The 15,828-nt window shown below is 36.3% G+C and overlaps 1 protein-coding gene across 1 annotated transcript; it reads left to right on the plus strand.

Moving 5' to 3' along the window:
* Positions 1-1,433: 1,433 nt before the first annotated feature.
* On the plus strand, positions 1,434-15,608 carry pitx3 (paired-like homeodomain 3). The gene is made up of 4 exons (XM_039672789.2): positions 1,434-1,673; positions 7,646-7,772; positions 9,852-10,057; positions 14,306-15,608. Exons 2-4 carry the CDS (start codon positions 7,664-7,666, stop codon positions 14,870-14,872), a joined length of 882 nt encoding a protein of 293 aa, XP_039528723.2. The 5' UTR covers positions 1,434-1,673; positions 7,646-7,663; the 3' UTR covers positions 14,873-15,608.
* Positions 15,609-15,828: the final 220 nt, after the last annotated feature.

Below are 15,828 nucleotides of genomic sequence, written 5' to 3' on the forward strand. Positions count from 1 at the left end.
CGAAAAAATCACAAATAATTAGCTTACTTTTAAATGGCTAGTTTTACGTGTTTATATATTTCAAAGCCAATAAAACTGTGTATCATTATTGTAACATTCATTTTCTCGGGTTCGCGTATAAAAAGGGGCGGCTCTTTGGTGAAATCACATCCGAACAGGGTTGGTTGAATTACACTGATGACGAAACAGCACGACGGAGGCGTTCACTTCATAAACACGGCACGGGATAGAAATTAACAATACACGTCAATGCAGAAACTTATGTCAATGCTGCAAAGCAGTTGAGGAGGTGTATGAAGGTTTTTGCTAACAGGAATAGCATACACCTGATTAAAATGGCTAATTGGATTGATGCACAAAAGTTCATATCCAAATTCAAGAACTTTGCTCAAGCAGGGCAGTAGCTATTGCTTGACTGCAGGTGGGGTATGAAATCTATCCATAATCTATATCTATAACGTCGTGTTGTGTAACAAAGAAATATCAGCAGAAATAGGCTATACAACAAACTAACAAACTGCTATATCTTCAGAGTAAAAGAATATCAAAGAATAAGAAACCAGTTATTTCGTTTTATTTATTATATATATATATATATATATATATATATATATATATATATATATATATATATATATAATTATGGGGTGTCTGTTTTCTCTTTGAATATAAGGAAACGTGCATTTAGACTACGTACATTTGCGTGATAAAGAAACATTGCTAAAATGCATAGTATAACTTGAGATAGCAGCTTAGTCGTGGAGTTTCACGCAAAACTGACGAAAATGATGGGTCGATTGATTGGTATTAAACCCACTGAATGTCCTAAAGAGAGAATTATATCTGCACACATCTAGGCTACAACTGACTTAGGCATGGTTTTGTTTTTATTTTGTTTTCATTTTTTTAGGCTATACAGTAGCCTATAGGCTATATTCTTCATTAAAATAGGCCAGATTAATAGCCTACTGCAAATTTTTAAGGTTCCAAAATATGTCATGCAGAACCTTTCAGCGAACCACATTCCTGTTATGTTTTGTAATAATAATCTGAAGAGGCTTTTCCAAAAGAATCTTTTGTCCATTTGAAAGGTTCCATGATTGTTAAAGGTTCTTTATGGAACCATGAATGCCAGCTAAAACCCTCTATTTTAAGTGTTTGAGGAAATGTCCTATGTGGGGTTGAGAAAAAATATTTAATTTAGACTACAGAACTAGACTAACTGAATTAACTAGAACCTGTGGAAGGTAGGCTAGCCCAGGGTGACTGACTGAAACCTTGATTTACTGTGCGATTAGCGAGCGCATGTGTGTGTGTGTGAGAGAGAGAGAGAGAGAGAGAGAGAGAGAGAGAGAGAGAGAGAGAGAGAGAGAGAGAGAGAGAGAGAGAGAGAGAGTCAAGGGGTGGGCATTCATTTCTGCCGCGGACCTGTCGCACGAGATATTTAGCATAAAGTCAGTTCCCCTCTGCATGGGGATCGAGCCTTCACTCTCCTCTACAAACTTATGACAGGCAACACCGAGAGAGAGAAAGGGGAAACTGTCTCTTTTTATTTGCCCATCCTAAGGAACTTTCTACATGACGACTGCATCGTTTCAGAAAAGCAGCTAACACGCGTTGCACGCAAGAGTTGTACATTTTTCGAGGATTACCTCCACTAGACCGGGATTCATGTGAGTAGATGCATGACAAACATCACTGTGGTGCTGATGCTCTCGTGCGATGGAGGAGCTGTGGTCTCCTTCCAGTCTCTCAAAAAAATACGCTAGGTCGTGTCAGACTAAATAGATCGCAGCACATTTTGCTGATATGGCATGGTGCACCAAAGCTGTAGTGATGAAGATCAGTTTTGATCGGCGACTGAGGAGAAACACGGGACGTGCGAGCGTCATTTAGCCTATCATCGGGCTGAAGTTGATGTGATGATGTCCCGGAATGTACAAACCTCAGTAGCCTATGTAGGCTACTCTTTAACTTAAAATAAATAACTCTTTAACTCTAAAATATGCAATATCGTGTCGGGTCAAGTGCTTTCTTAATAATAAAGCCTATATATGGATTTATTAGACAATATTTTTAACACTAGATGATCAATCACAATCCCTTTCATTAAAAAAAATCATAAGTTTAGCGTAGGCTATATGATACCTGCACTTTGGATATTTTTTTTCAGTTAGCATGGCTTGTGAAAGGCTTTAGATATTTTTTTTTAATTAGTTGTATGTTAAACTAAAAGCTTACATTGATTGTGAGTTAAATTAGCCAATCTGTCCCTTCAGATCAATTTAATTTAAGATTTGGAGGCGGTTTGTAAAACTTTTGTTAGCCTAGATTTGTAATAAAACCTCAATTTCTCTTTTTATGTGGCTGCATATCATTTAACCTTTTTTCCAGGATTGTTATAGGCTATAGCCTATCAAAATATTAATGCAAGTCAAAATATTAATGCAATAGCCTATAGGCTACAAACTGATTGGCATGTGATCCAAAGCCAACCCGCGCGCACTCTTATTTCGTAGGCTATAAAAACGAATAGCAACAAAAAATATTCAGATAATATTTTAAAACAGGTTAATTTATAAAATTGGAATAAATGAACAATGACATGCAACAATTTCTCTAGGCTACATTAGCCTAGCTTCAGCCAGGGTTTGGGGGCATTTCTGAACATGTAAAATAAAAATACTCAAGCAAACGCACCTGTTTATCTAAATTTACATGCGGCCAAATAGTCAAACAAGATTGACCGAAACATTTTTTGCCGGTGTATCAAAATACAAAAAATGATCAGAATAGGCTTCATTTCGTTTATATTAGCCTATTTATTTAATCTAAATTGTATTTTATTTCAGTAGCCTATAGCCTAGGCCAAGTTCTCTTGTTTATGACGAATGCTTGTTTTTATTTCAACGATTTTTTTATTAGAAACGATAAATAGCCTACCACAGGCTAAGTTAATATAGGCTACAACAAGCGTTCAAAAGCCAATCATAACCGCAAAATATCGCTTAAACAAAATAGCTAAAAAAAACAACCAAAACAGTTCATATATGTGTGTGGTTAAACCACACAGGCAGAACAATGCGTGACGCTTGTGTTTGGTCATGTCTTCTCATGTTGCTTTCAGTGGGGATATAATACACAAATACAAACAAGCTTGTGTAGCCTACTTTGGCTTCAGCTGAGGCCATATCACTGTAAAAAAAAATATATATATATGATCAATAATTTATGACAACATAGCCTATGTTTTTACATTGCTTTAACTCATCAAAATAAGTTATGCAAGTTTTTTAAGTCAGTTTAGCCTACTTTAAATTGAAATGACTTAAACATCCCTACCCTACTTTCTTCACATTTTGCTAACAAACAAATATCAAGAATAGTATTTGTGGATGTCATAATTTCATCACTAAAAACATTAGTATCTCAGTCGAATAGCGCGTGCATACCGCGTAATGTAGCCTAATAATAAACATGCCCGATCTTATATAGTGAGTGAGATGAGCATCTCCAACACGGATATTCGGGGCTGTGCGTGCTGGAAAAGCCGCGCTTTGACATACACAGCCGAATGCAAATGGATGTTAGGAGGGGAGAAATTAACATCTACAAACATTGGGTAGAAATTCCATCTGCCGCCGGCTCGAGTGGGCCCTTAATAAGTTCTCAGACAGCAAAGTGACACACATCTTAATCAACTCTTAATCCAAGGAATTAATTCTAAACGCGTTTATGAATAATTCCTGAGATAATGCGGCAGCCCGTGGAAATGTATGCTGTCTGCCTCCGTCGAACCAACAGATGGACCCAGCAATCTTCTGAAAAACGAGAGGATTTACCTCTATTATCTCTTCTCTTATTAGATATATATATTTTAATGAGATCGATGTCGTGTATATAAATAAACTGCCTCCTCCTCACTGACAAGAATTTCCTGAGCCATGTCAGTACCGATATCTCAAAGGCAGCATTCACAAATGACCGAAGAGATACATAAAGTTTGATCCAAACTTTATTTTACAGAAAATCTAGCCTATATAATGATTATTATTAGTGCATTTTAGCCTTTTAACAATTTGAAGAAAAAAAAATTAAATGAAAAAAATAAAGAATTTTGAACAATAATTTATAATCAACATATAGACTACAATTAATCAACAATTGATTATAGCCTAAGCTAGACAAGGTCAGAAAAGCCAGGTCACTTTCCCATTTGGTCTGTCCATTTTTATTTTTATTTTAGAAGAAATCTATTTGCCTTGTTGGCCCACAATCCTTAGAGGACCCTTGCTAGAGTTTGAAATGGGGTTTGACACTTTTCTCTGGATGAAATAACCAGCTTACATCATTGGGAACAAAGAAAAAGAAACAGCATCTGACAGATAAACATTTATCATGTTGAAATATATCTCTTTTCGTGATAGCCTCTCCACAAACCATCTGCATTTATAAGGCAAGTTACCTCAATTGTTTATTTGATTAAAGATAAAAGTGACTATTAGGATATTGTATCTAAAAAATTGATGCATTTGTTAAACAAATAAAGTGTAGTTAGAAAGTAAAAGTGTAGTGCTTGAACATATATCATTTAGAATCTTGATTAATGAATGAATTGGTTTATTTTACCTATTTATAGGCCAAATTACACCACAGACAGTGCAAGACAAATCAAATGGCATGCTGTCCTGTGCACACTACAACAAATCATTATGTTTTAACAGGACACCCTGCTTTGTTATCCAAATGTTTGTTCTTAAGGATTTGTTGTATTAAATCTAGGCCTAAGGCTAGTTGTTGTTATCTGGTTACAAAACCTAATTAGGGATTCTGACAAAGGCATCTATAAGTAAACAGTGTTTTGGTAGAAAAAGTTCATAATCAGTGATACTAACACGTTGATCTGTTATTTATCACCACTGATAATCTCACCAGAGCAGGCTCTGTCACCTCATGAATACTGATCACTTCCTGAATTTGTGCATGACTATTTAATTAAGAAAGAAAGAAAGAAAGAAAGAAAGAAAGAAAGAAAGAAAGAAAGAAAGAAAGAAAGAAAGAAAGAAAGAAAGAAAGAAAGAAAGAAAGAAAGAAAGAAAGAAAGAAAGAAAGAAAGATGAATTATGCTCTTCCATTTATCGTAAATGTATTTTGCAAAAAGTGTATAACATTCTAACTGGTTAAATTAGATTACTAATGAGACACTATTGTTAATTACTCTTGTTCTAATGATGGAAAAGTCGGCCATCACCACCAAGTTTATATAACATTTAGAAATGGCTGATTTGCAAACTTTTCCGTATGGGAGCTGTCAGATATGGTGCTGAGCTAAGGTCAAAACTTTCCCTAAACCCCTCAGCAAGTTGGATGTGGATCTGAAAGGTTATTAAACTATTTATTATTTTAAAATCATCACTTAAACCATAGCCTATAAGGAAGAATGTGGCGAAAGTAAACAAGGGCGCTCATTTAGCTTATTCTTTTGATTAAAAAAAGTTTAATAAAACTTATCGCGTCAGAATAATATGTGAAATCAATAATCCTCTCATTTTAAAGAATATCTTTAGTTAATCAAAGTAGGCCCACGTTATGCATTGTGTGATGTAAATGCTGTCTTGTCTTGTGGCTTGTGCAGATATCTTCGAAATTAATTGTTCAGCCCTATATTTTCTCTAAAAAATATTTTCATGATTTGTAATCACAACATTTTTTCATTTGTCAAATCAACTTAAATAATTTATGTAGTTCAAATAACATAATATTTTGAGTTTCTGATGATTGAATCAATCATTGTAGTAACTCAATTTTTCCATTTCAATTAACTAAAAATTTTAATGCAGCGGATTACCTACTTAATTTTTTACATATTTTACTATTTTTTACAGTGTAGATTCTAATTGAATGCAATGTTTATTGCGATTTCATCGACGTGAAAGCAAAGAGAAAGATCTGCTGAAGTTGCACAAGTTGTCCGATGCGTTCGTTTATTTACAAACGTTTTGATAACGCTGATTTTGGAAACGTAGAAATTTACGAATTGCGCGCTCTTTGGAAAAATGTATGAGACTCATTGGCTAACTAGCTATATGTTAATATTAAATATATTTGCATAATCTTTAACTGGTAAAATGTCTTCCATGTGGCTGTTGGAAAATGAGAAACCGTTTACAGTAAGTATAGGCTATGTGTTTTGTGTGTTCATCATTAGATTATTAATTTAAAACGGCAACAGAAAAGAATTCAATCAAGAGAATGCTATTTTGTAGTTCTAAGATGTGAAGAAAAATTTGAATGTATAAGCCTAATCATTATTTTATTTTTATTTTAAGTGTGAATCTCGTTTCATTTACGAGGTTATCAGTCAAACCTCCACACCTTTAACAGTCTTTGAATCCTTCAAGAGAGGTGAAATAAAAAACCCCATAAATAAAAAACCCATCAGGAAATAAAAAAAGAGGAAATCACATGTTTTGTCGTTTAGTTCCCTAAACTGTCGTCGGCGAGCGAGTTTCTGTTTCATCCAGTCACATAACAGATTCTAAGGAGAGTGATTATGTTTCTATATCTCTGGGGTGTAGCTGCTATTACATAAATAAACGAGATGTTATTTTAGGCTCTATTACGAGGCTGCTATTTAAAGCTTTTGTTTCACGTAATTTTGAACTTTTGATTGATCGGTGTCTAGTCCAAAACGTTTTCAGACGTATAAAGTGCTATAGGGTGAACCTAAACGGTTGAACCTATACCTGGCAACTTGGAGATTTGCAACACAAAGCAAATGCGCTGGCTTTTATTAGCCTACATCACATTTGATATGATGAAACATGCAAATAATTGTCCATTTTCACTTCTTATTGCGCAATCGGTTTAATAGCTTTTCTGATTTTTTTTTTCGCAAGGGTTTATTTATTTAGGCTAGGTTTAGGCTACGTCTTATTTTGGGGGGTTCGATTTATTTCTTTTTCATCTCTGTTTTGCTTGTTTTTTGATCAGGAAAATATTATCAAAAGCAATTAACATTAAAAATAGGCCTAAAAAAGTCCTGGCTATTTAAACATTGACAAAATGAGTTTATAGACCTAATTTAGCCTAACTTAATTAAAATAATACAACGTTTTTTTAAAATGTGTGTTTAATTATCAGAAATAATATGCAAGGCTGTTGAAACATGTAATGAACTTATTGCTGCAAGTTGTGACTTTGCCACCAACTTTTATTAAAATTATGAATTACATCACGTTCATCGTGTATCGTTTTGTGGTCATTTTAATGTGCCCTTGTTATACATTCATTTACTGTAGTAATAAAATTAGCCATAATGACATGCACCTAGCCCTAAACCAAACCCTAATCCTACAGTTGTTAATTATCACTCAACACTTCGCTTACACAGTAACGGCGTAACCCACTTTGATAGACTATCCATAATTGACACTGATCAGTCGTGAAAACAGCTGTTTAAGGAAATCTAATGATAACAAGCACATAACAAATGTAAGAATAAAACGGGATTTGTGTCTTTTATTTCATTGTCACAAGTCAGAATGAGCTGCGTCCCGCAGTAGGCTAAATCTGAGCAAACAATGCAGTCTCATGTGTATTTGGTATCATCACTCATGCAAATATGACCCTGTGCTGTTCACAGAGCCTGGCAGTCGAGGTGATGGATTTTAACCTTCTAGCGGACAGTGAGGCCCGTAGCCCGGCACTGTCTCTGTCTGACTCCGGGACTCCTCAGCACGAGCCGGGATGCAAAGGCCAGGACAACAGTGGTCAGTATGTTTAATCATCAAAAGCCTACACAAAAATCCATTCACGCGTATAGGCTACTTCATTTTAAAGTCAAATATTATAGTCTATAGGCCTATAGCTACAGCATTTGCTATCTTGTTTTCTATTAATCGGAACGCAAACCCTCATATTTCAGTTTTGTGCTAGACAGTCAAAAATTCTGTGCATGATTTGGGTAGGCCTATTTATGACACACTGTGATCAGGTTGAATTGGGCTATGCAGCTCCGCATCTTTTGGTTGTAGTTTTGAATAATCTTGGGTCATTTGAATCCACCTTTACAGACAGTCTTTCTATAGCACTGCGCAGCTATAGGCTACTGATGACAGTCGCCATTTGAAGGAGAACATCCCGGCTAGCCAGTCACGTGCTGAAGGAACGGTGCATAAATTATTCATTCCTGTGCCTCAAATTTGGTATCCAAATGACAGTCAGTAGGCCAATGCGAATAAACCCAAACACCTGCGAAAAGATCAAAAGGTCTGAAGAAGATATGCACACCATTGCACGACAGAAGATAATGTAGGCCTAATACTAAACAAACTAGAAAAGCGTCTCTGTATTGTTGCTTAATTTAGCTACATAGCCTAACGCGTTAAAGTGTCCGCGTGCAGGCAGTTGCAAAAATTAGGTTAAGTGTAACCTAAAAATTAACATTATGAGGTGAGCGAATTGTTTTTTTTTTTTTTTTTTTTTTTTTGGGTTGTTAACAATGTTGAATTCCAATAGCCTATCCCTAGGGAGGAGAAGCGATTGCACTGAAAACTGCCAAACGTGTCTGTATTCGCCCATCATTTTAAGTTTTATTCCAATTTCCAGATAGTAGGTCTAAATATCACTAACCGGGAAACATCGGCACAGGTTGCTTGGTTATGAAAATATTATTATTTTTTTTTAGAAATTCAAATCTCATAAAACGGATAGCCGAAGAAGAAAGGGCCTATATTCTTCCGCCAAAATATATTTTTCCACTAATATGATAAATTCAATAAAAATAAACACACACACATTATATTATACATGTTGCGGTTTTATTTAAGCCTATTTTTTACTCTTTCAGAACAAAAGCATTAGCCTATTATCGCATTTCTGAAAAGTGCTTGGTTTGTAGGCCTAATAAAAATGTTAAATCCTCATTAACGGCTATCATCACTTTATTTAATTGAATTTGAAAATGCATCATTTGTATTATTATTATAGTTTGTAAGGAAAAAATGTGTTCATTTAAAAACATAGCAACAAACATGAAATTAAAGTCACTCTGAACAACACTGGGGATTATGCCGTTTAATTTCAGTCAACAGCTTCTGACGGCAAATCCATATCTCGACTCGTTGATGGACAAAACTATTTCCGCGATATTATATTCGGAGTTTCGGACTAAACACCAACCTAATTACAACTGACGATAAATCTATGCATTTAAAGCGTTGACAGAAATACAACAAAGCGACTGATGAAAATCAGGGGTATCGGGATCAAATTTCGTTGATTACTATAGGTCTACATTAATTTAAGTGAACACGTATTCAGTTAATCTTATTACCTTATTAAATGATCATAATGTTGTTACTATCAAGTTTTATTTTGGTGGGTGCTGTAGTAAGAGTTAACGTGTAGGCTATCTCTGTGCACTGACAGATGGCAGCATGATGTCTTATTGGTTTTCCTAGAGGCCCTGGAAAGCTTGCTGATTAGTTAGAACTGCTCCTAGAGAGTTAAGCTCTTGCCAAACAGCCCCAAACCTGCCCTGTCACTAATAGCTGATCCCAGGATTATGTGTCCGGCCAATTTAGCCCTTTCTGTGGGGTCTTCAATTTGCAATTTGCAGAACTCTACACCACAGAGGGAGGATTTTCATCACACATACAAAAACACTTTGGGCCCTGCAGTTTATCTTGATCTTGCTTTCAAGGCAAACACAAAACTAATGACATTTGTGTTTAGCACCGTAAACCCGAATAAGTTGATTTTCAGTTACATCTTTTTTTTTTTAAGATTAAGTAAGCATGATAATTGTGGGACTTATTAATTAATGCTTTTGCCTCTGACCCATACAGATACAGAGAAGTCCCATCAGAACCACACAGATGAGTCGAACCCAGAGGACGGCTCTCTAAAGAAAAAACAGCGCCGGCAAAGGACACACTTTACCAGCCAGCAGCTCCAGGAACTCGAAGCCACCTTTCAGAGAAACCGTTATCCTGACATGAGCACACGAGAGGAGATCGCCGTGTGGACCAACCTCACAGAAGCAAGAGTACGGGTACGTGTCCCTTACAAACTAAACCACTGGGCTCTATGCAGTGGTGGATTAAGACTCTTTGCCCTGGGCACTGACAACAAGAGTGACCTGTCCATCTGTGAGTCTGACTTCAACCCAACATTCATTTCCAACCAAAATCCAACGTCTGTCCGATGTCGGATGTTGACGTCAACCCAACTTTCGGCACTGACACCTAGAGTAATTATTGTTAAAAAAAAAACACATAAAATAATGAAAATAATTAACTTTTAACTAAAAATTCAAGGAATTTAGAATATTCTGAAGAAAGGGTACATATAGGCCTAGGTTAGTTTGTGAATTAATCGCTTGTTTTAAAAGAGAAAAAAAATATTTGCGTGCCCAGTTGCCCATATGGTTAATCCGTATGACTCTATGGGGTTCAAAAACAATTGTCGATGTAATAATTAAAATGACTGTGAGTGGACACGCTGACTGACAAAGATAAGAAGTTACACATTCTCAGAAGAAAAGGTTATAAGGTTCTGTCAGGTGCTTCATATATAGAACCTCTTATGGTTTCCATCATGGGATCATAGTTATAAAGATTTTAATTCATTTAATTTCAATAGATTTTTTTATTTTAAATTTTACTTGCATTAAACAGCTCGTTTACTGATACTTTATCAGTGAATATAAAAATGTAAATAACTCACAATACATTAGTATAATGCAATCATTCAACCCTCTAAGTTGAAAGTTTGTATTGTTAATAAAGTTTGTTGTTTATTGAACAATGCACAAAATACTATTTTTAATTTTTATATGAAATATATATTTTCCAAAAATGAGAGAAAATCACAGCCATAAATCAAAAAAACTTGTGTTCCAAATTTTAGGTTAATAACTTTCCGCTTCACTAAGATTTAGTTTGGGCGCAGTTCTCACTAGATGAAATTAGTTTCCCATTAATTTCCAAATGTGTCACTTTTGTAAAATTGTGACTGTTGTTTTTTCAGGACCGCCTTTTTGAATCGTGTTTTTTAAGTGCCAAAATTTTACCATGTTGTACCATTCAGAAAATCAAAAATGGTCAAAAATGTCTGAAGAGCATGGGTTAGGGTTAGGTTCAAGGGTAGAGTCAGGAAACACTTTGAAAAAAATGTTTTTTCAATGAGAGCTCACTATTCTGTCATTATGGTGCATTTGGATACTTTGTGTAATGGAAGCGCTTGTTTTTGAACCACGGGACATAAATTATAGTTATTATGACCCAGGTTATTCCAGTATTTTCAGGAACACTTGAACACAAGACATCAGCTTTGGTATTGGCTGTGGCATTTTATCTGCTGTATTGAGATCGGTGATGTAACAAAAACAATAGTTTGTTTAGAAGAACCTAGAAAAGGTTTGTGACCTTCTGTCCCAACAAAAAGCAGAAGTTTGATCGGTGCAGCACACAAAGAGAGCAGGTGGGCTTTCATTCTGATGGATGACAATACAATCGCTGCCTCCTTGTCTGGCGCACATCTAATGGATCAAATTCATGCTGGCCAGAGGAAAGGTCACATAGCATACAGTCTTGGTTGTTATTTTGAAAGAACAACAGAGGTAGAGATACTCGTTTCCTAATGTGGCCTCCTGAACTGTGCTTGTATGTCAGTAATCCCAGCTGGAACCTTATGTCACATATTCCGCATGCTTCTGCTGTCATTTTGATTTATGCAATTGATAGAGTATGTGCTCCTAATAAACACACAATCCCTAAATCATGGCCCTGACCTAATGCCAGCGTGACCCAGGATACTTTAAAAATGGACCACCAAGACTGTGAAGGTTTCTTCTCCATTTGATGCTACCACTGGTTTTGAAATTAAATTAAAATACATTTTATTATCCACAAGGGAAAATGTGTCTTGGACTCAACAATACAGTACATTGAATCCATAAACAATAAATGCAACAATAGACAATATCAATACAAAATAATCTCTTCCATACATAGCGCACAGTTTTTTTTTTTTTTCAATAAAATGAAATTTTTATTTAATATTTTGTATTTTTAGGGGATTTTATGGTACTAAATTATATTTATGCTATAGTTATAATCCATTTATTACCTGTTGGCCACTTTTTTTAATGAAATTAACTTAAACTGTCATAAATCTTGAATGCTTTGGAGCACAGATGTATTTTTAAATTTTTTATTAATGTATATTCTCCAAAATATGCTTTACTATAAATATTTGTTCCCCATTTATTTCCAGTGTGGTCATTTTTGACCGCAAGGAGTAAAAGTTTGACTATTTTGTCCCAGGACCATTTAACCTTTTTGAATCATGGTCATGTATTTGTTTTTGTTCACATAGCATGTGCCAAAACCTTTACCAAGTTCCGTACCATTATATGCATGTATTCCAAAAATCTAGATAAGGGAACACACCGATCATTGAACTATATATGACATTCAGTTATTTTGGAAGGGCTTAAATGCACCATTGCCAAAGTGTCAGTGGAACATTCACAGAGAAGGGTATTCCCTCTCTCCCAATATAAACTGGTATCATTTACAGTATGCTGGATAAAATATGTCATTAAATATTCTCACAAATCCGGCAATGTATGATCACTGTGAGATTATTTTTGAAATATGTGGAGATAATCCTTCTCAGAAGTATTCAAGTATTAATTTGAGTCATAATACCTATGATCGCTTGTATTTAGCATATTTCTTTAAGTTACTAACTTCAAAAATATGTAATGAGGAAGACCAGAGATAAAATATGTTATCTCTGCTTCGTACGGATGTTACTTTTAAAAGAAATGATTTATATATTGTGTATAAAGGACGTTATTTACATTAATAAAACCTAATATTTCAAAGGAGCTCTTGTTTTCTTATTTTCCTTTACTAATTACAGTCGGTGAACACTTTCACAGGGAAAAGATCGACAAGAAAACAGCTTTATCATTTCTCAGAGAGCTAAATGAAATATATTCATTTAATTTTTTCACATTAAAACTTTAATCCATCCAATATCTCCTAAAAATAGGATATAAAATTGACTAAATGTGAGGGAAGCTCTTTAATGACATTTCTCACTGGGGAAACTTATTATAAGAGAATAAATTAGTTTAATAAATGAAGCACTTAAATTCTGCCTGGCGGAACTTTTTTATTGTTTAAATCTCACGAGAAGGGGTGTTTAAAAAATATGAATATTAAAGTTCTGTTGAGACCTTTCCTATGATGACATTCAAAGTTACATTTTTGGGTTACACTATATTTTAAGGTGTCATTGTTACAGTGCAAGTACATTTAAGCAATAATAATAAATAACTACATGTACTTACTAAAGGCTTAGCAGGATTAGGTTTTGACATCGATGCATGTAATTATGCATAATTTAGTTATTACCACAGTAGCCACATGTAACAAGGACACTGCAAAATAACACTTGTCCTTTACACGGAACATGTAGTATTAACAGTGAATTATGCATATTTACATGCAACCAACTCTCAACCAAATCAGTAAGTACATGTAGTTGCTTAATATTACTCAGTACTTAAAGGAGTAGTTCACTTTTAATAAAACTTTTGCTGATAGTTTACTCACCCCCATGTCATCCAAGATGTCCATGTCTTTCTTTCTTCAGTCGAAAAGAAATTAAGGTTTTTAATGGAAACATTCCAGGATTTTTCTCCATATAATGGACTTCATTGGGAACCAAACAGTTCAAGGTCCAAATGAGAGATTCAGTGCAGCTTCAAAGGGCTTTAAACGACACCAGACGATGAATAAGGGTCTTACCCTTCGAGTCATGACTCGAAAAAAGATATGTTCATTTTGATGAGCAAGTTTGAACATGAGAGTCATGAACGCTCATCACAGTACAGAGCAAGGCGAGCATTTGAGCTTTTAAAACTTAAACTTTGTCATTTTTTTTAAATGACGATCGTTTCGCTTGATAAGACCCTTATTCATCGTCTGGTGTCGTTTAAAGCCATTTGAAGCTGCACTGAAACTCTCATTTGGACCTTGAACCGTTTGGTTCCCATTGAAGTCCATTATATGGAGAAAATCCTGGAATGTTATCATCAAAAACCTTAATTTCTTTTCGACTGAAGAGAGAAAGACATGGACATCTTGGATGACATGGGGGTGAGAAAATTATAAGCAAAACTATTTTGAAAAGTGAACTACTCCTAATATAAAGCGTAACCCATTGAACAGATGATGTTCCGACTGTGGACAGTGCTAACTCTTCCTCGTTGTCTTTGAAACAGGTGTGGTTTAAAAACCGCCGCGCCAAATGGAGAAAGCGAGAGAGGAACCAGCAAGCCGAGCTGTGTAAGAACGGCTTCGGCGCCCAGTTCAACGGACTCATGCAGCCGTACGAGGACATGTACTCGGGCTATTCGTACAACAACTGGGCGACTAAGAGCCTGGCCAGCAGCCCCTTATCAGCCAAAAGCTTTCCTTTCTTTAACTCCATGAATGTAAGCCCGCTGTCCTCCCAGCCAATGTTCTCCCCGCCCAGCTCCATCCCTTCCATGAACATGGCCTCCACAATGGTGCCCTCGGCGGTGGCAGGGGTGCCGGGCTCAGGCCTCAATAACCTGGGAAACCTGAACAACCTGAACAGCCCCACCCTCAATTCTGCGGCGGTGTCAGCAGCCGCCTGCCCTTACGCCACCACTGCCAGCCCGTACATGTACAGAGACACCTGTAACTCCAGTCTGGCCAGCCTCCGGCTCAAGGCCAAACAGCACGCCAACTTCGCGTACCCGACCGTGCAGAACCCCGTGTCCAACTTAAGCCCCTGCCAGTATGCCGTGGACCGGCCAGTATGAAGTCCCGGCGTCCAGCGCTCGAAAAAACCCCGACCTGAACTTCAAGCCCTTGTCTAGCCAACCCCACATCTGACTCCAAGGCATTATCACCCCGCAATGAACTTGTTATAATTGCTGAAAGGACAGAATAGGAATAAGCTTCAAGAGGAACGGAGCCTCACAATGGACCAGGCCTCAAAGAACTCGTGCGAAAACATGTCGAGACTTTGCCGCTGACCCGACCAACTGTTTAAAAGCTTTTGTCCGCTGCATGATTAGAGACAAAAGAGGACCTAAACACTTCCACTGCACTCACGGGAAGACCTTGCAAAAGCGAACAGCATACCTGCCCTCACCATTGGTACAGGCGAGGCGGTGTATATAACGGACTCTGTATTGTATGTGACAAACATATCTTGGAAATGTAGTATTTTAATGAGAGGAGCATGTTCCTCACGAGCGGATGTACCTCCTCGCGGAATTTTAATCTTTGTTGTGAATTCCATTCGCCCAAGGTCAGAGGTCAAAGGTTGTTGTAAGATGACAAGACGAAACCTAGCAGCGAGTAGTTTCAGATGAAAAGAAAAAAGAGGTACAGAAGAAAACAACTCTGAAAATTAGGACTTTTTTTTAAAGAATTAACTAAAAAGCCATTGAGTAAATAGATTTGTGTGGTGTTCTAAAAAAATGGAGTCTATGACTGTAATATAATGTATGTAAGAGTGCAGTTGTTATAAAACAAGCTTTTTCTGGTGTAGCCTGCTTTGTCTCATTAAAAATAAAATAAATGATTATTTGTTTTTATGAATAACCCATGCTTTGAAAGAAAACGCCACTCGCTATCTCTATGATTCGATCGTGACATTGGCCTGGGGGGGAAAACAGTGTTTTCGTGACACCATAGCAACGCAACCTCAGATCCATGGCAACATTATACAACAGAAGTGACAGCGCGGGAGAGCGGGAGACAGAGAGAT

This window comes from Pimephales promelas, chromosome 11 (genome assembly GCF_988280905.1).
Source record: "Pimephales promelas chromosome 11, fPimPro1.hap1.1, whole genome shotgun sequence".
In the NCBI taxonomy this organism is placed as follows: domain Eukaryota; kingdom Metazoa; phylum Chordata; class Actinopteri; order Cypriniformes; family Leuciscidae; genus Pimephales; species Pimephales promelas.